Source organism: Eleutherodactylus coqui, chromosome 2 (genome assembly GCF_035609145.1).
Source record: "Eleutherodactylus coqui strain aEleCoq1 chromosome 2, aEleCoq1.hap1, whole genome shotgun sequence".
Taxonomy (NCBI): Eukaryota; Metazoa; Chordata; class Amphibia; order Anura; family Eleutherodactylidae; genus Eleutherodactylus; species Eleutherodactylus coqui.
In genome coordinates this window covers 285,321,117-285,348,312 of record NC_089838.1, presented here as the reverse complement: position 1 = coordinate 285,348,312, position 27,196 = coordinate 285,321,117, and the positions used below count along the sequence as shown (strand labels likewise).

General features: G+C 48.1%; 1 protein-coding gene across 2 annotated transcripts in view; it reads right to left on the bottom strand.

The window, feature by feature from the left end:
- SLC20A1 (solute carrier family 20 member 1) overlaps window positions 1-16,103 on the bottom strand; it is a 31,333-nt gene extending 15,230 nt beyond the window's left edge. The window contains exons 1-3 of one of the 2 annotated variants that reach the window (XM_066593133.1): window positions 15,875-16,103; window positions 1,415-2,037; window positions 109-249 (exon numbers count right to left, since the gene is read on the bottom strand). In XM_066593133.1, the coding sequence (XP_066449230.1) occupies window positions 109-249; window positions 1,415-1,766 (493 nt within the window). In that variant the 5' untranslated portion in view covers window positions 1,767-2,037; window positions 15,875-16,103. Of the gene's footprint in view, window positions 1-108; window positions 250-1,414; window positions 2,038-5,268; window positions 5,361-15,874 lie in introns of those variants that run through there. The other variant, XM_066593134.1, reaches the window with a different exon arrangement.
- Between the last annotated feature and the right edge of the window lie 11,093 nt (window positions 16,104-27,196).

Genomic DNA, 27,196 nt, shown 5'->3' with positions numbered 1-27,196 from the left:
TTCTTGACATGCGATGCCACAGTAAAAGCATCAACTTTACAACCCAGCATAAATCACAGGAGGAGCCGTGTCTTTATGGCATTGTTGTGAAGAGTGCCAGACACTTACCGATGCGAAGCAGCTCCGTCCACTTGACTCCCTCCTGTCCTTTCGCCACCAGAGAGAAGCCGATAGTAGCCCCAACAATGCAGTGGGTTCCAGAGATTGGCAGTTTCAGGAAGGAAGCCGCTAGTTGCCACACAGCAGAACCTGCAATTCAACAGGGAAAAGAATGCTTAATGCATGAAATCACAGAAAAACTTACTGCTCTTCAAAAAAAAAAAAAAAAATAAATCTATATAGGTTTGATATTTCATATCATGTCAAGGTTTGATGATTCGGGTCCAGGTTCTGAGACCCCAACTGATCACCGAAATGGGCACCATCAACATTACTTGTTGGCTCATCTCAGCGGCTGAAGACAGTCACATAGAAGGCAATGCGTCTGTCTTCAGCTGCGATCATTACTTGTCCGCTCTTTTCCACAGCTGACAGTCTCTTTAAGCGACCTTGGTAACATTAAGGTTGGGCAGAGTGACAACGAAACTAAATTTTTGGGAATCAGAATAAAAATAAAATAAAAGCATCATTTATGCTGCCCTCAATATTCCAGCAGTCTAGCGGGCAGTAGTTTTTCAGAGCCTACATGAATATCCAACCAAACAGCCAGAGAGGAGTCGTGCTTATTCATGAGCGGTCACTAACCCAACTGTGATTGACAGTTTTCTAGCTGTGCTCTGCAATAGTGAGGAAACTGTCAGTACGTGCGACTCTTCTGTGGCCATGCGCTGCTGGACAAACATACAAGTTCCGAAAACTACAGCACATTATCCAATAAGTCACAAATCTATTGAAAAAAAATCAGCATGTTCGTCACTACTCTGACTATTGCAAGGAGGGGGGGGGGGGGGGGGGGGGGGGAGAAAAAAAACAAAGCCTAAATTACTCTCTGCCAGCAAGAATATGCAAAATACAGAAATGGCACATTAGATTCGGGTATGAAGTAAGAGAAGCCATCGAGTTTGCTAAAAGCACCAGATTAAATGCATCTTCTGTAATTCTACTAGGAGCGGCGCTACATTCTGCAATACATAGCAACTGGCAAAAAAAAGAGGCAGTTTTCTCTGCAGTTTCCTTTAGTCCACACGGATACAGTCAGCAAGCGTTATTTTTCGTGAGGCCACCTGATCTAGACATAATCTAATTCCTGCAGACACTAGCAGGGAGAAGGTAATTAATTGCTCCCCTTCGCCATACCCTACAAAGCGCACGTGCAAATCTGCTGTGGCAGCAGGATGAAAGTGCTCTTGGCATAGACGATAAAGCTCTGTGCATCGGCTCCTTACTAAGTGCTACAAAACCCATGGATACTCACCAAACATGGCACTGATGGAACCAGCCATTAGCAGCTCCTGTGTCGAGTTGTACATCGTGACGTCGATCAGTCCTTTCCGAATGGTTTCACTCACTTTTGCGCCCAAAAGAACAGATCCCACGGTTTCAAAGATGGACGCCAGAATGCAAGCTTGTCTTAAGGTCACCACACCAGAGCCCACAGCTGTGCCAAAAGAGTTTGCTACATCATTGGCACCAACCGAGAAAGCAAGCACAAAGGCTATGATAAAACCGACCACCAGCATCCAAAGGGAGTTAGGCATTACAGCCCCTGCAACTCCCTCCTGCAAGGTGCTGGTAATTACGCTCAAAACTGTTGTTGTCGATTCCATTTTTTATTTTTTTTTGGCTCAAATATGGAAATAGATTAAAAAAATAAAATACTTAATATGTAAACAAAAATGTGAGGTATGAAAAGAATTCAATAAATTACTATAAAATTAAATATGCAGTAAACTGAGTAGGGCCGAGAGTCTCGGTCGAAAGTCTTTGCTATTTGCTCTGTATGGAAATTGGCTTTTTACAGTTCCTTTGGCTCTGGTGGGTTATAGGTGAAGAAAATTCCATGGTGCCAAACACAAGAAATCAAGCAGACTCTTCATTCTGGAAGGAGACAAGAAACAAGGCTTTAAAAGACAGGTATAAGACAGGTGCGCTGCCAACTAGCCCTTTTGCCAAAATAAGGCGATGCCACAAGCAGCGCCTTTTTATAGGCATTTTGGGAATACTTTGGCGTAATGATTCTAGGTGTGTACATCATTTGGCACTGTTTCAGTATAGGAAATTACTGAAATTGACCAACAGGTTAATTGGTTTTCAACTCGGCTGGGGCTGTAAAACAGCCATTGACCCTTATAAAAGAGATAAGGAGTTACAATTAAGAGCTAATCATTGAATATTTGACAGAAAAATAACAGGCGGCGGGATAACATTCCGCCACTCACAAGGGAACGAACATCCTGTAACTAAACCAGTGTCATAAAAGTCGGAAGAAAGTATCCGCTAGAACCAGAGATAAGTGGATGGGTGCCCAATGAGCCGGGAATGGCTAGACACTTAGGAGCAGCGCTGTTAAAGTTCACCAGAGGAGGCGCTTTACTGCTTGTGATTGTGAGTTCATCAAGACCCCCACTTATCAAAGCCTGACTTGTCAGAAGTTTTTCTAAGAAGTCCAGATACCCTTTTACTTTGACACCTCTTCAGACAGCGGTGCATCACACAGCTTGAACCACCATGATGCAATGTGGCACATCTTTACATACTTTTGTTCAGCCACCCATTGTTTGGCCTAGTTTACACCCAACTTTTGGTGCATGTTAATTGCATTCGGCATCATACCCTAAACTGGTGTCAAACTTGCTCTGATGTTCTGTATAGGCCAAGGCGCAGTGACATTAGTACATCTGCCCCACTGCTTTAGAGGGTTATGTCTGGCGTAGAGCCTTCCAAGCTACAGATACATCTTGATACGTGAACTTCCTGCACACAGACTATAATAACCTGCAGGATTTACGCTGTAATCTCTTAATCCCATCTTGATTTTTTTTTTAAACAAATGAATTCCAACAGTTGCCGAGTGATTAAGAACATTTCAATTAAAGTTCATGAGATCGTTCTGTCTCCTGCAGCCCTCCCCAGTAAGCCGGACCAGTGGATACTTGCCTGCAGCAACCACATGACTATGTCATGGCTATGGAGGAGGAGGCACGGAGCGCCTGACAGGCCGCAGCAACATGGAAAGGGACTTCAGGAGCAACATGGAAATTTACTGGCTTAGGGTGCTTCACAAGTCGCAGTTCCACTACAGAATTGCCACAATTGTTACAGCAGAAGATCCGCAGCATTTCACCCCAACATCTCTAACATTAGGATTTGCGTTAACCCTTTCCAATCCAAATTTGTATCCTGGTTTTCCTAGGGGGGGGGGGGGCTTACTCTTTTTCTGCCGTTATACAACGGCGCTATATGCTGGCTAGAGCCAGTACTGCATGAGGTGACACGTTGGATAGGCTCCGACAGCAGAGAGGCTGGCAATATACAGTAAGAGAACCCCAACACCGGAGCTGTACAGCCTTAAATCATAATGTCTTCAAAGGGTCAGACAGTGGATTGGAAAGGGTTAATACCATTCACTTTAAGGCTGAAGACACACAGGACCGAAATCCTGCGGAAATCTCGCGGAATGACTGCACGGAAATACAGCGAGATTGCTGCGGCAGAAGTGCAGCTTCACAGCCTGCATTCCGCTGTGGCCATCTCTGCCCATAGAGACGAGAGCAGCGGCCGCCACCTAAACGGGAAAAAGAATTGACATGCCGCATCTTTGAATTCCGCGTGGCATGTCAATCTCAGCGCGGCTTGGCCACAGCATGTAAATCTCGTCCCCTTTGCTGCTTTCTCCTGGGATAAAAAGACGCGGGTGGAATTTCCGTGCAGAAAGGCCACACGGAAATTCTGCAGCGATTGCCCCCAGCCTTAGAGTAAACCTGCCCGTCCACGGGCGTTGCGAATTCCCGCGGCGAATCTCTGATGCAGGAGCCACCGCCCGGGAGCAGGAGCCTGCAGACAAATCTCTGCGATGTTCCTATCTGACAGATAGGCTCACCACGGAGAATCGCGGCAATTCGCAGCGAATTGTCGGCCGCAAGCGGAGAATCACAATGATTCTCCGCTCGCAGACAGGGGGGCTGCGCATTCCATTAAGCGTTCACTGCGTTCCCCACGGACGGATTATCGCCACGGGGAACGCAGTGAAAATCCCCCCACCCCCCCACCAGTGTAAACGCAACCTTTAAGTGGAGTTTCAGGCTGTAAAAACGGATTGGAAAACCACGGCACACAAATATCAAGTCAAGAGAATGCAAACCCCCCCCAATGTAAGCTACATGTGGGCCGGCCACATTAAAGGGCTCACAATTGCCCCTATACATAGTTTCTGCACTTTCCAGCACACAGACACGTGAGGCAGATAGGCGGTTCTGAATCACATCATCTTGGGGCAGTAATTAAAGGGGTTGATGGGGAGGAGTCCAGACCACCCATCAGATCGCTCAACAGCAAGTTTGCATACAGGAAAAAAAAAAAAATTAAACCACACAGAAAGGCTTCAGTTTGTTTTCACCCCCCCCCCCCCCCCAATCATTAAAAAGAAAAAAAATAAAACACAATTTGAATACCTGATGCTGCAAACTGGGTCGTTCTTTCACAAAAAAAAAACAAAACAAAAAAAAACAAAAGGGTCGTCCCCCCCCCAAAAAAACAAACAAACAAACAAAAACAGATGGAGCAGAGACCGGACCCCTGATCTGACCCCAACGAGGGTGTGAAGGCAGCCCGGGATTAGTTTACTGTACTAGCTATAGAGAACTAACAGTTGACCTTTAATATGCAGAACTACAAGTCTCAGGATGACCGGATCTGTGGAGGAGGCACAGAGGTCAGGTTTAGGTTTCTAAACCCTGCACAGCGGCTCCATGGCAGGTGGCGGCATATAATGGGCATTATGCATTTACACCTTCAGTGAAAGTGCCCTTCTTGCCCAGGTTAAGTAGACAGTGTGACTTAGTGCCAGCCTGGCATCACTGACTCCCATACAACGTTCTGCTGTGGTCCGGCACAAGGCGCCGGTTACTTCTGTCGCCCGGTAATACAGCCCGGCCGCGGAGCTTGGCGCGGTCACACACTGTACAGACACGATGCGGTGCGGCACCGAGAACTTCCCTCTAACACCCCCAGAAGACGCGGCGTCTGTACTGCAGCTGCTCTGACCTTGCCGCCGTCTCCTGCAGCGACTACGGCTCGTTCCACCTGTCCCCACATAACCGAGCTGCTTACCGACTACCGGAGAGCTGACCGCTGTCCTGCTGTCTCACTTCCCGCTCGATTTGGCACAAAGGCGCAAAAAAGCCGCGGGGACCAGAAGGGGGAGGGGCGCGGAGTGGGCGCCAAAACGGCTCTGTTCGAACAAACCAGTGATAAGACTGATGGAGGAGGGAGCCGGCTCCCTCTTACCCGACCGCACAGCCCAATATACAGCGAGAACCACAGCCCGGCATATACCCCCCACAGAGCACAACAGCCTGCCTAGACTATATGTAACATGTCAGTGCAGCCTATCCCTCCTATAAACACTCTGCCTCCATGTATATACCTCAGCCCATACACTCTGTATATACACTCTGCCTCCCTGTATATACCTCAGCCCATACTGCACCGTGTGTACTGTATATACCGCTCCCCGTTACCTCAGCCCATACTGCCCCAAGTGTACTGTATATACCACTCCCTGTTACCTCAGCCCATACTGCCCCAAGTGTACTGTATATACCGCACCCCTTTACCTCAGCCCATACTGCCCCCAAGTGTACTGTATTTACCGCTCCTCATTACCCCAGATCATACTGCCCCGAGTGTACTGTATATACCGCTCCCGGTTACCTCAGCCCATACTGCCCCCAAGTGTACTGTATTTACCGCTCCTCATTACCCCAGATCATACCGCCCCGAGTGTACTGTATATACCACTCCCCGTTACCTCAGCCCATACTGCCCCAAGTGTACTGTATATACCGCTCCCCGTTACCTCAGCCCATACTGCCCCAAGTGTACTGTATATACCGCTCCCCGTTACCTCAGCCCATACTGCCCCATGTGTACTGTATATACCGCTCCCCGTTACCTCAGCCCATACTGCCCCGAGTGTACTGTATATACCGCTCCCCGTTACCTCAGCCCATACTGCCCCGAGTGTACTGTATATACCGCTCCCCGTTACCTCAGCCCATACTCCCCCGAGTGTACTGTATATACCACTCCCCATTACCTCAGACAATACTGTCCTGTATATACCGCTCCCCGTTACCTCAGCCCATACTGCCCCGAGTGTACTGTATATACCGCTCCCCATTACCTCAGCCCATACTGCACCGTGTGTACTGTATATACCGCTCCCCATTACCTCAGCCCATACTGCCCCAAGTGTACTGTATATACCACTCCCCGTTACCTCAGCCCATACTGCCCCGAGTGTACTGTATATACCATTCCCCAGTACCTCAGCCCATACTGCCCCGAGTGTACTGTATATACCACTCCGTTACCTCAGCCCATACTGCCCCGAGTGTACTGTATATACCGCTCCCCGTTACCTCAGCCCATACTGCCCCGAGTGTACTGTATATGCCGCTCCCCGTTACCTCAGCCCATACTGCCCCGAGTGTACTGTATATACCATTCCCCAGTACCTCAGCCCATACTGTCCCGAGTGTACTGTATATACCACTCCGTTACCTCAGCCCATACTGCCCCATGTGTACTGTATATACTGCTCCCCGTTACCTCAGCCCATACTGCCCCGAGTGTATTGTATATACCATTCCCCAGTACCTCAGCCCATACTGCCCCGAGTGTACTGTATATACCGCTCCCCGTTACCTCAGCCCATACTGCCCCATGTGTACTGTATATACCACTCCCCAGTACCTCAGCCCATACTGCCCCGAGTGTACTGTATATACCATTCCCCAGTACCTCAGCCCATACTGCCCCGAGTGTACGGTATATACCGCTCCCCGTTACCTCAGCCCATACTGCCCCAAGTGTACTGTATATACCACTCCCCGTTACCTCAGCCCATACTGCCCCAAGTGTACTGTATATACCGCTCCCCGTTACCTCAGCCCATACTGCCCCATGTGTACTGTATATACCACTCCCCGTTACCTCAGCCCATACTGCCCCGAGTGTACTGTATATACCATTCCCCAGTACCTCAGCCCATACTGCCCCATGTGTACTGTATATACCGCTCCCCGTTACCTCAGCCGATACTGCCCCGTGTGTACTGTATATACCGCTCCCCGTTACCTCAGCCGATACTGCCCCGTGTGTACTGTATATACCGCTCCCCGTTACCTCAGCCGATACTGCCCCGTGTGTACTGTATATACCGCTCCCCGTTACCTCAGCCGATACTGCCCCGTGTGTACTGTATATACCGCTCCCCGTTACCTCAGCCGATACTGCCCCGTGTGTACTGTATATACCGCTTCCCGTTACCTCAGCCGATACTGCCCCAAGTGTACTGTATATACCGCTCCCCGTTACCTCAGCCCATACTGCCCCAAGTGTACTGTATATACCGCTCCCCGTTACCTCAGCCCATACTGCCCCGAGTGTACTGTATATACCGCTCCCCGTTACCTCAGCCCATACTGCCCCAAGTGTACTGTATATACCACTCCCCGTTACCTCAGCCCATACTGCCCCAAGTGTACTGTATATACCGCTCCCCGTTACCTCAGCCCATACTGCCCCATGTGTACTGTATATACCACTCCCCGTTACCTCAGCCCATACTGCCCCGAGTGTACTGTATATACCATTCCCCAGTACCTCAGCCCATACTGCCCCGAGTGTACTGTATATACCGCTCCCCGTTACCTCAGCCCATACTGCCCCAAGTGTACTGTATATACCGCTCCCCGTTACCTCAGCCCATACTGCACCGTGTGTACTGTATATACCGCTCCCCGTTACCTTAGCCTATAGGTTTAAGTAATGAGGAGATTATAAAAACACACACACACACACACACACAACCCCCAATTACCTCAGCCTATATGGTATAATTGTATAATGACGCCACCAGAAGCTATGGGTTTGACAGGGCTTTGATGCAGGAACACCCATTCCACACCCCTACCTCCGGATTGGGTCAATACTGCAAGGTCCTGGAAGCTGCGCGTCAAGATACAACAACATCCAGCCATACACCCCACCGCCGCTCGCAATGCCATCCTCCCCCATGCTGTGGGTCAGAGCGGTGTGCGCACCCCACGGACACAGCTAGCTGTCTGTACTGCCAGACCGCTGCCGGACGAGCCGGACCGCTGACAACGGGGCAGCTACAGGGAGTGAAGGTGGGACGCTACAGCCGCCAGGGAAGAACAAGGAGCAGCGGGGAGGCCGGGGAGCGGGGCCGGGAGCCGGGACTGCAGATCTATACTCTGCTGCCAGCGGGAATCACAAACAGCTGCGGCAAACTGCAGCATCGGCAACCAAATTGAATGGCTGGGGAGCCTGGCAGACTGACGCCAGCAGCAAGCAGCTTCAAGCAGGGCTGGGTGCCAGAACATGAGAATGATAGTGGCCTGCCAGGACCTGCAGGGGAGCCTTCTCTGCAGCCAATCAGGCACAGGGGGTGTCACCGAGCTGTCACTCTTGTCTCCACCAGGACTTCCTGGTGGCATCAAGATACAATAATACCAGCCTATACTGCCATAGACTACTGTATACACCGTACCACACAACCACATCCTATACCGATTACTTTAGCCTATACTGCTCTGGATGCTTGGTACATATTGCCCTCAAAAACCTTAGCCCAGTGATCTCAAAATAATTTTCACCAAGAGCCACATCAGCCTTAGGGCTCCTGTCCATGGACGATATTGCATTGCGTTACTCGCGGCGGTAATCCGGCCGCGAGTAATGCAGTGCATGCTTTTCATAGATTCTCCGCTCGTGGGACTCAAATGGCGGCATGCTGCGATTTGCCACGATTCTCCGCGGTGAGCCCATCTGTTGGATAGGCTCACCACAGAGAACGGTCAGCTGTCCCCTGCGGCAGAATATCGCTAGCGATGTTCCGCCTCGCCCATGGACAGGGGCCCTTTGGTTGCACTCAAAGGGCTGATTGTAATACTGTATAGAAAGAGTGACCCCTATAGGGGTCCTGGTAGTAATAGCAACCCCTCAATTGGCCTCAACCCTACAAGCATTGCACGTACCCAGCCTGTAGCTCCAGTCCTGCAGAATCTGACCTGACCTGCCCCCACCCACCCTCCCCGCAGGCCTAGTGTTTGACACATGTACACACACACACCTTTGGAGACAGACGTATAGATATAGTGATACTACGACTGCTACAACCTAAAAATTCTATAAAGGAAGGCGGGGCGTTGTGCACCAGGAAAAGTCATATAAAGACAGGTGTATATGCCATTCTTAATCCCCCCACCCCATGTCTTCTTGGTGGGTCCAGTCAGAGAAGATAAGCAATATACACAACATATGGGCATCATGGTCAGGATAAAGGTTTTTTGTTTCGAGCACTTGTAGCAGTCCCTTGTATTACGTGTTGAGGGTCCATGACCGGAATAGTGTTGACACACCAATGATTATCTTATGTTTATGGGGACAGTCCATGTGGGAGATAGTAGGACAAGCCTAGTGACCCCACGCCTTCTATGATAATGGCTTGTCCAGTTTAGATTGCCCCCATCATGGCCGGCCCCATCCCTAGAATCTCAGAATGAAAACAAGGCATTGTCAAGATGAGACACCCATGAAATAGATGGCCATCCAATGATGTCAGACGTGTGGTCCCTCAGAGCTGCATGGATCTGGGGGTGGGGGTTTGTTATATCAAAATAAGTTAAAGGGGTTGTCTTGCGCCGAAACGTTTTTTTTTTTCCCCCATTAGGCCCCCCGTTCGGCGCAGGACAACCCCAAAGGATGTGTTAAAAAAAAAAAAAATTTCATTACTTACCCGAATCCCCGCTCTGCGACGTCTTCCTTCTTCCTTCACCAAGATGGCCGCCGGGATCTTCACCCACGATGCACCGCGGGTCTTCTCCCATGGTGCACCGTGGGCTCTGTGCGGTCCATTGCCGATTCCAGCCTCCTGATTGGCTGGAATCGGCACACGTGACTGGGCGGAGCTACGAGGACCCGCTTTCTGGCACGAGCGGCCCCATTCACCAGGGAGAAGACCGGACTGCGCAAGCGCGTCTAAAAACGCCAGAAGACAGCGAATTTAGACGGATCCATGGCGACGGGGACGCCAGCAACGGAGCAGGTAAGTGAATAACTTCTGTATGGCTCATAATTAATGCACGATGTACATTACAAAGTGCATTAATATGGCCATACAGAAGTGTATAGACCCACTTGCTGCCGCAGGACAACCCCTTGAATGGTCTAGCAATGCCACATAGTTTAATGGAGATCTGTTGCCTTTACAGGTCTAAAACACGCTACTATTAATAATGGGTCATTAGCAAGTTACAACACTGGCACTCTTGTGACGACATTGGGTAGCCAAGGCTACATACCAGAACAACAGTCCCATGATGTGTGGTCAGCACGAGTTATTACTACATTTATAACAAGTAACTTCCCGTTGCTACTTTTACAGGAGTCATAAATGGTAACTGCAATAAACAGATGCCACATTGTTGCAAAATTGTCATAAACAACATAGCCCCTGGCATCTCACTGCTTTCATTACTGGTATGGTACAGCCCTAGAATATGTAATATTGTAATAAACGCATGCTAAAAGCTGAGCCCATCCTTGCCAATTTATGAGAGCATTAAAAAGGTGATGCCACTCTGCCAAGGAGATAAAAGTCATTTATACGGATTATTTCTGTGATATTCACAGCTCATCAGATAAGACATTTCAAGCAGAGATCATTGACACCCAAGATTACGAAAAACACTGCTGGTGTGACTAAACCAAATGCCATGCCGTCCTGAAGTAGGTTATACATTCATGTTCAATGACGGGCATACTTATTTTACATTCCCAATTATCTGTGGACAGATCTACATTTTTCCCCAGGGATGATCATTATTCATCTACTTTCGGGTGTATGACCAGTGGAAGTTAGAGGCTGTAGTGTCACCACCTGGACTCCTGGCAGCATATTAGCACTTTCTGCTTAGCTTAAGCAGCGCTGCTGATTAGAGCCACCTGATTGGCTCTTCGGCACCACGTGACTACACAGCGTGCACGCGGATTGCCTTCAGCAGCCGTGCACTACACACTACAGTTAAGCAGCACAGGGTTAGGTTTAGGGTTAGGTTTACCTAAACCTAAACCCAACCCTAAACCCCAACCCCAAACCCCAACCCCGTGCTGCTTAAGTGTAGTGTGTAGTGCACGGCTGCTGAAGGCAATCCGCGTGCACGCTGTGTAGTCACGTGGTGCCGAAGAGCCAATCAGGTGGCTCTAATCAGCAGCGCTGCTTAAGCTAAGCAGAAAGTGCTAATATGCCTCCTGGCATCAGCACACACGCCCTAAGCAAGATGTTGCCAGGAGTTTGGGATTGTAACGCTGCTGCGGTCATCTGATGTCCGCTGTCCATACACCTAAGAGGCCAGGGCTTCCAAGGGGCATTTTCCAGCAGGATTATGCTCGGCCGCACACACAAGGGGGTCACAGGGATGTCTCCACAACGTTGTCACACTTCTGTGGCTGCCCATTCGCCAGATTTATCACCAATAAAACATGTATGTTACCATCTGGGACGCCAACTTCAACAGTCTACGAGTTTACACAATCTAGAGGCTCAATTACAGGAAATGTGAACCAACCTGTATGCCCAATTACCCGCCCATATCACATCTTACATCCAAGCTAGAGGCGGCCCAACAGGGTACTAGAGCCTCCATGCCCACCTATATTACATCTTGAATCCAAGCTAGAGGCAGCCCAACAGGATACTAGAGCCTCCATGCCCACCTATATTACATCTTGAATCCAAGCTAGAGGCAGCCCAACAGGGTACTAGAGCCTCCATGCCCACTAGTATCAAAGCTAGAGGCAGCCAATCAGGGTACTAGAGCCTCCATACCATCCCACATCACATCTTGTACCCAAGCTAGAGGCAATACAACAGGGTACTAGAGCCTCCCTTCGGGACCTAGACCAACAACTGGACAGTATGTGGAAACCAGATGCAACTGGCATACTGTTACATAAGTTTTGGCAGATAGCTGCCACTACAGGCACCACTAGCCCCATGATTCTGAGAAAGGTATATAATCTTAGCCAATGCACAGTCAAGCTAGGCGTGACAGTCTATAGCAACCCACAATACGGGCCGTCCTGCGTACGGCTAGAACTCTCCCTGTACAGGCTGCCATGTGTTATTCTGCACCAGGCAGACCTGCAGCATGCATTATAGAGGATATGTGCTGCTGGGTGGGCATGGAGAGGCTGACTCACTCAAGGTGACGACATTTCCTCTATTACAGAATCCCTCCTCCATTACACAAAGCAGCAACCGGCTGAGTCTGGATGCCCCATTGCTCAGAAAGCAGCACCCCCTCCCAACACAGACTGGTGCCTCTCCCAAAACCACATGACAAAAGGGGACAGCAGGGAAACTACAGCCTGAATTAATCACATATCTGTGCACAGCAGGACGGTGAAAGTGCCCTTCAGTAAAGGGGAAGTCTGCTGCAGTAGTTCTTATAGACTTATTGAAGTCTCTAGCCAAGGACACCAGCCATGTGCACACATCCATGACCAGAGAAGATGAAAAGAAAGTGCCAGAATGAACTTGACCCAGCGCTCATTACAGAAAGGGATTTTAGTCACTCTACGACTACATAATGAGACTTTAAAAGCAACACTATACGAAGGGGCTTCCACCTGCAGATACACAAGATGCTGAAAACTGCAGGTAGTCACGTCTACCTTCTACATAACAGGGGTTAATTGTAGACATGTTTCCGACTCACAAGTTGCCGATTAACATATAACTACAATCACAGGGTGGAACAATGAAATACCAGCAGTTATCGGATGCTAGATAACACCATATTGGCAACAACTACTAAAAAGTTATTAACCAATGACAGATGCTTCCTTATATCCCTGCTGTAAATTTAACACATATCATCCAAGGTAATGGAGATAAAGATGGGCCCAAGGTCCTGTGTGCGAGTTGCTTAACGTCTGCCCCACTCACTGCCAAGAAGTCAGATATGTAACTCATTAAAGCCAACTACGGTATATATATCTCCCACACAGCAGGGACAGAATGTAGTGTGTGGACTACTAGCCAAGAGGTACGTACGATCCCTCCACCATATAGATAGCAGATAATTCAGCACACCTACCACGTGGTCTAGGGCCCAAGTAATAATGTACAGGGCCCTTGGCCTTCAAAATTTCAAAGGGGGGCAACCGAAACTTAAACAGAAACTCTAATCTGTTTCTTTCATCCAAAAGGTTGGGTGGAAAGTGAACCCCATTATAGTCAATGGGGTCAGTTCGGTACTGTTCGGAGACAGAGCTGCAGGGATTCCCCTTTTCTGCTCCCTGAACACTGCAGGAAAGCGGAATCCCCAACAAAGGTGTAAAACCATCCTGATATGCATCTGTGCAGTAGTTTTGGAGACACTTGCATTTTTATTAGTAGCAGTTAGGCCACTCTCGCATGTACCGCTTTCTACTGCCATTAGCACAGGGTCCTAAGCACCAGGATAACTGCGGTGCAACGCTCTGATTTCAATGGGGCCTCACAGACCTGTGCTGGAACGCGGTGTTTATAAACGCTGCTTATTCCATTTTCGCACTTATTAACGCATCCCATCACAATGATGGGGTACGTTAAAAAGCGCTGCGACATGCATTCAAAAACGACGCTCAAGATCACTGTAAAAATGCCATGATTTTGAGCTACATTTTCTGAACGCATGTGTGAGTGTGGCTTTATACACGGAACTAGTCATACATACTCATGAGCTGCAGGATATCCACACCCCCTCCGCCTTCCAGCCAGTGATTGGTAGCTCTCTCACTATGCATGGTAATAGGCAGACAGCAGTCAATGGCTGGACGGTGGGTGTAGCTAACCTGCAGCTCATGAATATCCCGACTACTTCTTGTAGTCCTCTAAGCATTCGCTGCTACTGATAAAACGCAAGTTTCTCCTAAACTACTGCACAGATCCACACAGCAGACATCACTAGTCAGCATAGCTGTCACTACCTTGTGTTGCTCTCAGAGGGCTGCAAAAAGATGCTGACAGTCTCTTATTCCCGACCAATGCCCTGTGTAAACATACCCAGTCGACATGGGCAAATGCTTGTTTGTCGGCTGATCAGTTCTTTTATACGGGCATACATAAAAGTCATCATTTGTCAGCTGCACATCTCGCCGAGTAGACAGATGTGCTGCCGACATATGCAAACTATATTGGGACAAATGATCGTGCCAACGATCGCACAGCCTCATACAGTATGGGGACTACGCATGTAAATGGCAGTCAGTGAGCGCCAATCAACTTGCGAGATCATCAATTGCTGCAAACAGAAAGTCAGCCCATCAAAATAGGACCTTAGGGTTCAATCAGGCAACTGATCACAATTAGGGCCTCATATGGGTACCCTACTTTTATTTAAGCGGGTTCCCCCACCGCATTAAAAAAAAAAAAAAAAAACTAAATAAATACCGCATATAGATCAGTTGACCCCCTTCCTGCAAATTTCAACAAGACCATCCAAATTACATGATATATACGGAAGCCTCCCAACTCTCCTACAACAGCAGATGTTGTGTTGGATATCAACTACCTGATCCTTTTGTATATGGGAGATAAGCTGCCGCTAGAGGTGCAGCTTTCTTCCTCACTAGATACAAAACACATACCCACTTGTGCCCGGCCAGAAGAGATAGACGGCTATCTAAATGTGTAGAGCGATAACAGACAAAAAACACGATTATGTAATCTCCATGCACGCTGGTTCCGTATGTTCAGGATCAACAACAGATCCTGATTGACCTGTACGAACCCAACAAAGTTACTAACACGAAGAACCCTAAAGAGTTTTTGTAGAACCAACACGCCCTTATTATACCTGGCAAGTCATTTTGTTACACTTATGAGTCAGAGACCCACTTTATGGCCTAATTAGAAGTATAGACACTCAAAATAAAACATGGGCACTGACGGCAAAAAGTAGAAGAAGGGGGGGAAAAAATCCAAGTTGTCCCTCTAATACAGGATGTATTGCAGGCTTTAGCCTGGAGCAGGCCTTCCATTAATCCCTTCTCCGGAGCACACCACGTGTTCCGACAGCTGGCAGATCATACAGGAAGACGGAGAGAGCACTACTGACAGCCTTCAGGCCAGCGGGTACACCGCCAGCACCCACATGGTGGAAAGCTACCGGCACTTTACGTTAAAGGGGGCATAAAAGGGGGAAAACTTTCAACAAGCCAAAAGATACTGTAATGCGCACCCTTGAATGTACACCAGCTATACATCAAGGTAGTGGGGTCCGATCCCTTTTAGTACATGTTGATTCTAAGGGGATCAATAAACAAAAGTCATATAATAATAGACCTAACATACTGTATACATCTCTATAGGGTACAACAGTCAGGTGTGCAGTGATCACAGCTACTGTACAACCATAGACTGATTTGGTCATGGTTTTCGAGCCGGGGTCTATGGGGTTAAGGCGATAGAACGTTCACAGCGCTACAGGAAGCTCCGAACGTTCAGGCTCTTTAAATAAAATCAATCATATTTTTGAATGTATCCAATAAATAACGGCCGGCAACGACCGTTACAAACCATCCCGATGCGTCTGTAGGCCGTAGATTCTAAAGGCTGAGCCCCGATCGCGCTACTCACCACTGGATGCCCGCTAGGTCGTAGCTGCTCGTCCTGACAGTCGGTGCGAAGCCGGTTGTCAGATCTTCCTCATCGCCATATTAACACATGAGACCTCGTGTGCACAATATAAAAGCCAGCCCGGGGGAGGAGCCAGCGCCCCGCCCAGTGCTCATACATTCACCTCCAGCGCCCCCACACTACTCGCAACGGGATTACCGGCTGTACTCATCATACGGAGCGCTACTGCTGATCACAGTGAGATAATGTAACGGTCAGTGGAGGCTGGAGGAGGCGGGGAACACCGACAACCGGGGAGAGGGTGGGGGAGACATATTAACTTTTTCCACCCCACTTCTGCCCTAATCAGGAATTCCAGCAACCTGATTGGTTGTTTGGGCTGGCTGGATGTGCACGAGGATAGAGTTCCGGAGATGTGCCCGTGAAGCCCGTGCTGAGCTGTCAGTGATCGGAGCTCGGGGCTCATGTTTATGCAATACATGTGGTGTGCTGTGTGAATATGGTGCATATTAGTGTGTGGCTATGTGTGTATGCAGGTATGTGTGGTGCTGTGCTAGCATGTGGCCATGGGTGTATGTAGTTAGCGTGTATGTGTTGTCTTAGTGTTTTTATACAGTACTTGTAGTGTGGTCATGTGTATGCGGTATATATTAGTGTGTAGGCTGTGTGTGGTATAGCCAGAGCATATAAGCGTGTGGTCGTGTGTATGCGGTATGTGTGGTGTACTGGCATGTGGTCGTGTGTATTCAGTACGTTGCAGCATGTGTAGCTGTGTATGTGTTGTGCAAGTGTGTGGTCCTGTATATGCAGTACATGTGGTGTGTGAATATGGCACATATTTGTGTGCGCGCGGTGCATCTTAGCACATGTGTGCGTGCACTGCATATCAGGGCGTGAGCGTGCGATGCATATTAGCGCGTGTTCAAGCGCATATTAGCGTGTGTGTGTGTGTGGTACCTGTTACCATGTGATTGTGTGTGGCGTGTCTATTACCCCACACACACAACCACACGCTAACAGGCACCACACACACACACAACCACACGCTAATAGGCACTCCACGCGCGCACACACCCCAATATGCACCGTGCGCGCAAACACGCACGCTAAAGTTCGTGCACAAACGCACTAATATGCATCACACGCACTGAGGCTGGGTTCACACAGGGTGTATTCCCGTCGGAAATCTCGCGGTTTGGCCGCAGCAAAAACCGCGAGATGACTGCCGGGGGAACCGCCGCGAAACCGCGGCGGCTTTGAAGCGGCCCGGCCACTTGCTTTTCCGTTGCGACCAGTGCTCCCATAGAGGAGAGCGCGGCAGCGACGAAAATAAACAAAAAAGGAAAGGTAAATAGACATACTGCATCTTCGGAAACCGCGGCTGCGGCAGCCGCGGTTTCAGCCGGACTTCCAACAGCGGATTGGCCATCCCGTGTGGATGAGGTTTCTGAGAAATCTCGTCCACATGGCTGGCTAATCCCGAGATTAGCGGCCGCGGGCGGATTTGCCGCTGCCAATCTGCCCTGTGTGAACCCAGCCTGATATGTACCACACATGCTAATAAGCAGTGCGTGTTTGCCTAAACACATGCGCTAATTTGTGTGCGTGCGCCATGCATATATGTGGCATATTCACACAACACACACCACACGTACTGCATATACAGGACCACGCACCTGCACAACACATACACAGCTACACATGCTTCAACGTACTGAACACACACAACCACATGCCAGTACACCACACATACCGCATACACACAACTACACGCTTATGTGCTCTGGCTATACCACACACAGCCTACACACTCTAATATATACCACATACACACGATCACACTACATGTACTGTATGAAAACACTGACCCAACACATACACGCAAACTACATACACCCATGGCCACATGCTAGCACACCACCACGCAGTAGCCTGACACACATACCTGCATACACACATATCAACATACTAAGGCTGGGTTCACACGGGACGGAATTTCGCCGCGCAAATCTGCCTGCGGCCGCTAATTCCGAAGTTAGCCAACCATGTGGACGAGATTTCTCAGACATCTCATCCACACGGGACGGCAAAACCGCCGCTGCGGCACAGCATGCTCATTCTTTTTCATCCTCCGCTGCGGCCGCGCTCTCTTCTATGGGAGCACTGTCCGCAGCGGAAGAGCGAGCGGCCGGGCCGCTTCAAAACCCACGGGTTTTGAAGCAGCGCTTCTCCCGGCAGAAATCTTGCGGTTTTTCGCTGTGGCCAAACCACGAGATTTCCGCTGGGATTCCGCTGTGTGGGAACCCAGGTTAATATGCACCATATTCACACAGCACACCACATGTATTGCATAAACATGAGCCCCGAGCTCCGATCACCGCCACTGACGGCTCAGCACGGGCTTCACGGGCACATCTCCGGAACTCTAGCCTCGTGCACATCCAGCCAACCCAAACAACCAATCAGGTTGCTGGAATTCCTGATTAGGGCAGAAATGGGGTGGAAAAAGTTAATATGCCAATCAGGGAGAGGGTGAGGGAGGGCAGAAAGCAACACAAGACCAAACCACACCCTTGGAGAATGCTGATTGGTGAGCTGTAGGGGTGGTGGTTGACGTCATTAGTGACGTGTTCAGGGGGGGGGAAGATGAGAGGTAGTGATGGAGGGGGAAAGGAATGTGCGGGTCTCCGGGATCATGATAGTACTTTCGTCTCCTGGTGGTCTAGACTCTGTGACCGTTGCTCAGTGCCGCCCTCCATGGAGCAATATCACTGCTGGAGAGGAGCGGATCTCACCAGTCTGGACTGACAGTGGGTCATGCACTCCTTGCCAAACACCGCCCAACCCCCATTAGAAGGAGTTGTCGGGAGGGAATGAAATGTTTATATGTGTGATTGTAATGGTGGGGTAAGTAAGTGATTGGGTGGCCTACTAGGGGTGACCAACTGCCGTGTATGATGGCCCCCCAGACCATAGTAGGGGCAGTATGCCGCTCCACAGCAAAGGCAGGATTGAGGCGCTTACCCCAAGGTCCCCAGACACGAACACGGCTATCATCAGTGCCCAAACTAAACCTGGATTTATTGCTGAAGACACCCCGGTTCCACCCTGTAGCAGTATAGCTTCGTCATACACGACACCACTGCAAATGGAGGCACCAGTGGGTGTCAAAGACAGAACCGGTAATGATCAAATGTCCTTCAGACAAGTTCCTGGAAATGGTTCCGACAGACACAGAGGTGTAACGATGGTGTCACCTGTTGGAGCTGTTTGGGCTTGTCAGACGCTCCTCTCTACTGGTGGTCTGTGGAGGGCATCCTGAGCCTGGTCACCTTGTGTGCCTTCACACATCCACTGGTCCCAACACCTCCTAACAGTCTGGTCACAACGGTCCAGGGGTATGGGGGCAGTTCGTCCAGCGTCTCGCATTTCAATAATATGCTCCCTCTCAAACTCTGATGTCTTTTCACGCAGGCTACAAAATCATGAGATTTTGATGCGACATCGCTACAAAATGCATGTATGTGAAGCTCATGGTTTCCAATGGGTTCTTTCAGGCTACAAAACATCTCATGTGAAACAACCCATTGGAAATCATGGGCTTCACATGCATGCGTTTTGCAGCATTGTTGCATCGCTACAAAATCTTGCAATTTTGTAGCCCGTGTGAAAGAGGCCAGTATTGTAGTTTGACACCACCAGAAGCTAGGGGTTTGACAGGAGGAATGCCCCTTTCACACCCATAGCTCCTGTTTGGCTCAAACAGCGAAGGTCCTGGAAGGAGGTAAACTGCATTGGGGAAGCGCCTTGGTAAGTCCGTGAGGAGGGCTCGGTGTCTGTTAGCTGCCGCTCACCTGCAGGGCTATTACAGCAGCTAAGCGTCTCTCCTCCTCCTTCTGATGCTGTCTGCGGGCCGGTGGCTATAACGGTGACTTCCCCGCCGCTGTTGTCTGCCTGCTCTCCTAATGAAGTGTGCGGGGGGTGCATGTCAGAAACTCGCCCTCCGCTGCTGCCTCCATGCTGTAGTGCTGTTGCGGGTGCACGGGTCGGCACTGTGTCCTGGCTGTCCTGAGGGAGGGGGGGGGGGGTGGAAGCGCCTTCAGCAGCGCCGCCGGCAAAGCTGCTTCATGGCCCTGTGGCTTCCCTCATGCCACCCCGCTCTGCGCTGTAACACAGAGCGGGGTCTGTAATTCTGGCCTGCCAGCGGAGAGGGGGTTTCACCTGCGGCAATCCGCGCCTCCTGCTGGGAAGGAACGGAGGTGCAGCCCTCCCTGGATTTCAGAGTGGTGCCGCCTTCTGCCTGGCGGGGAGGGTGTTTCAGCTGCCCTGAATTGCAGCGGGGTGCCTTCTTCTGCCCGCCGGGAAGGGAGTTTCACCTGGCCCAATGCGTGCCTCGGGAAGGAACGGAGGTGAAGGCCTCCCTGGATTGCAGCATCAGCTTACTGGGCTGCCAGGACTTGCAGCACAGCCAACTCTTCCAGCCAATCACGTTAAGAGGGCGTCACCCTCCTTGTCAATCTTGACTCCACCAGTTTTTCCTGGTGGCGTCAAGATACAATAATACCAAAGAGGCCTATGCTGGGTGTAATCTCTTCTCTGCATCGTAGAGACGTCTAGTGGTTGTCAAACTCTACACAAGTGGAAGAATTCACTACACACAAGGAGCCTCTGTTCACTACTGGTCACATACTTATTTATCTTGCCATGTAAAGTTTCCTTAGGATAGGTGCACACTAGTTTTAAAAAAAAAAAAAAAAACCTTGTCCCTGTTGCATCCTCCAAAAATCAGATAGTGTGCCATCCGTATGCAGTGCGTGTTCCTTTTTTTTAACACATGTCAACTTTTTTACACATTTGAGAAACAATGGAAAAATGGACAGAAATGGCATGGAAAAAAAATCAATTTTTTGAGTGAGTTAATTTACACAACCAATTCTTCTCTCCAACCAACAGTCCAAGATTGAACAGTCACCACATACCCTATTTTTGTGCAAATCTTGTTCAAGAATTGCCCATTTTTTTCAATGGTATCATTAAATGCATCTCAATCGCATGCCATACCAGTGCTAGCGTGGCATGTATGTCTGCACTCTTATTTTTCACACATCCATTGACTTCAACTGGGCCCCCTTGCTTTTTATTTGGAAATGGGTCTCCTACATAAATACTATTAATAGGTCCTCAATAGTTGATCGGCTGGGATCTGACGCTCAGGACCCTGATCGGCCACCCACTGTATGAGGCTGGGTTCTCCTAAAAATCAATGACATCATCACCTGCAACTACGAGTGCTGGCCACTACACAAGGGTCGGAGTTAACTGCTTCCGCTACAACCTCTGAGTATTACGGCTGAAAGCAGGCGGACGATCAGCTGATTGGCCGGGGTCTCAAGCGGTAGAGCCCAGCTGATCGACTATTGATGACCTATTTCCATGGAATACCCTTGGATAGTATTTGCACATTAAAAACTCAAAACCGCATGTAAAACACACCAACACACAGGAAAATTTGGTCAGATACTCCGTAACCAAAAGCGCACTCATCCATGTGAATAAGACCCTATGGGTGCAGTATGTCTCTATAGAACATGGACCCTCCCATTCATGTCTCCACATAACGTGTTCCTGATCGCTGGCCCTTGGATTTTGGCATTGTTTAGAAACAGAAGCCAAGAGTTGAGTGTTCTCTGCCAAAATGAACTGACTCTTCGGTTCATTATCCAGCATCCTGTTGCTCCTGGATCACAGATTTGGTCGGATGTTTTCGAGTAAACAGGATGTGCTGCTGACAACTGAACTGTATGGGGACAGTTAACAATTAACGATTATTAACAATTCTTAATGCAGTTTGTGTCTGTGTAAGAGGCACTTATTCAAGCAGGAAATCCACCCCGGTAAATGTACCCTCAGCTTTACTTTCACCTGCGTTAAGGCTAATTTCAGGGTTTCTGTCTTTGTTCCATTTTTGGAGGAGAGAAACAGAAAACTCATCCATATTTTTTTTCCCCCATTGATTTAAAAAATGGAAAGGCTTCTATTTTGTTAGGTTTGGAGTGTGATGCAGAGTGTAAATGCAGCAGTATGCAGTCCTAACCTGAAGGTTGCAGGTTCAATCCCTGCATGGTTCAGGTAACTGGCTCAAGGTTGACTCCAATCCTTCCCAGCTTGGTGTGGGAATAAATTACCTGAAAGCGCTGCGGAATAAGTTGGCGCTATACAAATAACAAGTCCCTTTCCTTTCCAAAAAAGAAAAACTGGAAACCTGACGGAAGCCTTTGCATTCCATGTTTTTTAACCACATTGAAATCAATGGAGAAAAAAACAGATTCATTTTTATCTGCTTTATTTAAAAAACCGAGCAGAGACACAAACACTAAAATTAGCTCTAACGCTGGTCTGAAAGCAGTTTAGGGCTCCTACCCTCTTGCTTTTTTTAACATTGCGATATCGCCGCGTTTTGTTTTTTTTAACGCAAATGTGAATGGGACTTTCTAATGTAAAAAGCGCATCGCACAAAAATCACAAAGCACAAACCTGCGATGTATTTGTAACATTAGAAAGTCCCATTGACATTTGCGTTAAAAAAACACAAGTGGGTAGGAGCCCTTACCCAGTTGCAACAACAATCTTTTGTCTTGACATGTGACCACTGCAGCCAATATATGGCAATAGCAGTGATACCAGTATGGTGGACACATCACCGCTATAGTTGATACATATCGCATTCATCACTACGGAAGCCTTCTGTAAAGAGTAAGGGTGGTTTTACATATGCGTCAGGGATTTCGGTTTCCTGCTCCACCTTAGAATTGAACCAAACAACGCCGAACTTACCCCATTGACTATATTTGGGTCCGTTCGCATTCTGCTCAGCTACCCGGCTTTTGCAGGAAGAAAATGCATGCAGTGCTTTATCTTCTAGTATTTTGTGCCGGGTCTGTGATGGAACGTCCGACCGGAGGTTCCAATGCAGATGTGAAACCACCCTAAATTACTAGCTGTGCAAGCACTGACGTTGGTGGACATCGGGGGAGCGGGTGAGTATAAAAAGAGGCTCCCCAGACTCCACATCACCTAAACTATAAGCAACATAACTTAGTTCCATCTGGCTGGGCAGAGTATTCATTTGTACGGGGAGGTCAGGAGGAATAGCCGTCAGCCCGCCGCTATTTGAAGTGTATGGCCAGCTTTACGTATTATAGGATAATAATCGGAGTATTACATTCTAATGATCACATCGGTTACTTGTTATAACTCACTCTACCTGAGTGAGACGTGGCCCTTCAGAGGTTGTACGTTGGAACACAGTGGAAATCATGAGATTACATGAGTCCTGGATGAGACGGCCAGTGTTTGCTTATTTGGCCCGATAGTGCACTTCTCTCTTGTAGTCATAATGGAAACCTTTCATTATAATCTAATCTCACTGATTGATTTATCTTCTGGGTTTTTTCTGGATTTTTTTAAACTGACCTTTGTCTTTATTCTACTCTTCCAATAGTTTATCTTGTTTCGAATTTTATTAACTTTCCACTGATAATGGAATGGAATTTTCTTACACATGATCTAGCCGATGAAGGTGTAATTAATATACGGAAATGCATCATAAATTTTGTGACAGTTCCCTTTTTTCTGTGCAAGAAAGACGTTTCTGCATTTGCTCATTCACCGGCCAGTCATGGGCATACACAGGCCGATGGCCAGGCAAACAAACTTTTAGACCCAATTATCGGACATGAGTAAATGGGCCTTTAGGCTATGTCCACACCCAGACTTTGCTAAGTTGGGGTGCCCGTACAGGCTGCCATTGATCAGTGCCTATTGCTGGGCAGCACCTGGAACAATAAGAAATCCATCAGCAAGTCCAGGTGTCAGCCAACATTCAGGGGTGATCCACGTGCAGTTAGACTGGATCAAATGCATACGTATCTCCCAGCACTGTACCACATTTGATGTTCCCTTTTGAGGCTCACAGTCTTAAGTTCACCTGTTAGTATGTTTTTGGAGTGTGGAAGGAAACCCATACAAGCACAGGGAGAATATAGAAACTGCATTCGGAAGTTGTTCTTGGTGGGATTTGAACCTAGGACCCCAGCACTAAAAGGGGATTGTGCTAGCCATTAGTGTTCAGCGAATCGAAGTAGCCTAACCCTGTTTTGGGTCGAATTATGCTAAAAGTTCTTTTGATCTTGGCCGAACCCACTAAAGTTTCTTCTCCTTTTCCTTCTACTCCTCCTTAATAAATGTATGCACTATATAAATAAAGGTGATTTCCTATGAAGAAGAAACTCACACAAACTCCATGCAGATGTTGTCCTTGATCAGATTTGAACCTGGGATCCCAGTACTGTAAGGCAACAGTGCTAACCACTGAGCCACCATGCTTTGGAGGAAGAAGAAGCATGGTGGCTCAGTGGTTACTGACAATTAACCACTGAGCCACCATGCTGCCCCTATGTGTCCCTCAACCTTGTGCTACAGAGTAATTTAAACCTTGATGAGCGATTGCAAGAGATTTCCAAGTGTTTTTTTACCCTACGGAGAATTATAAAGTGTATGCTACTTTTTAAAATTTCTCTGAAATCCCAGCATGTAGCGATTAAAAAATCACTAGCCCATCGCATGACTGGAGCAATTCTGAAGAGGTTTTCAAACTCCTCAATGCTTGGGCCGTGATGTCACCACAATTTGTTTTTCCTGTAGTGAGACAAGAAGTCCAGGTGTTGCCCTAGTGCTGGAGAACGGAGGCAGAGGAAAGAGAGAGGCATTTTACACAGTCCAAATGAACGATCATTCCAGAACATTGTCCAATGTAAGCATTCCAGCAATCTGCCAACAATCAGATGTTTGTTTTTTGGCTGATCGCTTCTATTAAAAATAAGTAAATAAATCTTGGTATTTGTATAGCGCCAACTTATTCCGCAGCGCTTTCAGGTAATTATTACCTATTACCCCCCACCAAGCTGAGTTCTCGTTTTACCGACCTCGGAAGGATGAGTCAACCTTGAGCCGGCTACCTGAATAAGCCGGGGATCGAACTTGCAACCTTCAGGTCGTAGGCGAGAGCTTACACTCTGCGTCACATGAGGCTCATTCTATTGTGTAATATGCTATTATGGGGACAATGAAGTTGGTCACATATAATGACAATGATTGCCCCATGTATATGAAACTAATGAGTGCCGATTGCCTTGCTAACCTCATCGATCAGCGTCGCACATACACTGATCTTTGTATCCGCTCCCTATAGAGCTTATTGAGATGCATCTAAGTAAACCTTGGTTCCCAAGATCAGCTTTAACAATAAAGCGTAACAAGCTGTTCTTTTCTTGCAAGAATCTGATTTTATTTGTTGCAGTTTTTTTTTTTTAAATAAATCCATTTTTCTCATGTGCGTGAGCCAGGTTGTGGTCATGATAACCTGATAAGGCATGTGAAAGCTGGCCACACACATTATGACCCTGAAATTTAGTTTGTGTGCTGTTCTTTGTGTAGTTAATGCGCTTAGGTATTTTATACTACCGAGTAGCATAATGAATACAAAGAATAACAACAACCGTATAGATTGCATGGCAACGAATGCAAGAAGTCTGATCAGTAAAGTGGGTGAGCTTAAAGCAAGAAGTGCTGAAGAAAATTCAGACATATTAGGAATAACAGAAACCTGGCTAGATGATGAGTGTGAGTGAGCGGTTAATTTATAGGCTTACAATCTCTTCAGAAGAGACTGTAGGAAACAGAAAGGGGAAGGGGTATGTTTGTACATTAAAACCTACTTAATACCGAAACTATGGGAAGATATAGGTGTAGAAGATGAACATGTGAAATCCCTGTGAGTAGAAATAAAGAGAGGGAAAAATAACAAAATTCTGATAGGGGATCTTTTCTATAAGCCACAAAAAATAAAAGAAGAAACTGAAAACTTAGTAATAAGGGTTCTTTTCCACGAGCGCATATCGGCACGGCCAGACGATATGCGCTGTGATCTGATGCATTGGATTCCAGTGCATCAGATCACATGGGTGTATTTCTGAGACGTAAAAACGCCTAGACAAGCCAATATAGCGCCTGGCGTTTTTACGTTGGACACAAAAGATAGTCCTGGAACCATCATTTGGGCCGGAATACGTCGGCCGCTGCATGGGCTTCTATGGGAGCCCATGGCAGCGGCCGTAGGTGGGAGGGAGATTAGCAGCGTGGCTGCTAAACTCCCTCCCTCTGTTCTTCCCCCCCCCCCCCATGCAGACTCACCTCTTGTTCCTCCCTGCTCGTTCTGTCCAATGGGAGGGGACAGGGCGGAGCTAAGTGCTGCTCCACCCCACCTCCTCCCATTGATTGCTATGGATAAGGGGCGGGGTGGGGGGCAGAGCTTAGTGTCCGTCTTCTCCCCGCCCCCTCCCATTGCACAGAACGAGCGGGGAGGAACGAGAGGTGAGCCTGGGAAGGGAGGGGAAATGGGCAATGGCCTGGTGAGCTCGGCACATTTGCGCCAGGCTCACCAGGCCATCTGAACGGGTGCATAAACGTTTGATTTGTGCACCTGTTCACCAGATTTTCCTCTCGTGGGAATAAAGCCTGAGGCCAACAGAAGAGGTGTCAAACCGCAATGAAGTACTTATTATGGGAGACTTTAATTATCCACATATAATATAGGAAGACAAAACCTGTGAATCTCACAAGGGCGATAAGTTCTTGAGAACAATTAAAGATAACTACCTTACCCAACTTGTGCGGGAGCCAACTAGAGGGAGGGCCACTCTGGACATATTAACTAACAAACCGGACAGAATCACAGCGGTGCAGGTTGAGGGATACTTGGAAAATTAGTGGCCAATATAATTGATTTCCAGCTGTCATTCAACAGAAAGCGTTATCCGGGACCGACAAAAAAACGTAACTTTAGTAAAGAAAAATGTGATCAGCTCAGAACGATTATCGGCAACATTAATTGGGACATCGTCCTTAAAAATAACGGTACAGGCGACAAATAGGGGAAGTTTAAAAACATAATTACCTCATGTGAGCAGTTCATACCCTTTAAAAATAAAAGAACTACAAGCAGAAAGAAACCAATGTGGCTCGACAAGACTGTAACAGAAGCAATAAGTGAAAAAAGAAAGTGTTACAATTATTAAAACAAGAATCCTAGAATGGTAGAGTTGGAAGGGACCTCCAGGGTCATTGGGTCCAACCCCCTGCTCATTGCAGGATTCACTTAATCATCCAAATTGTCCACCTTTTGTTTTAAACACTTCCATTGAAGGAGAGCTCATCCCCTCCCATGGTAACCTGTTCCACTCATTGATCACCCTCACTGTCAGG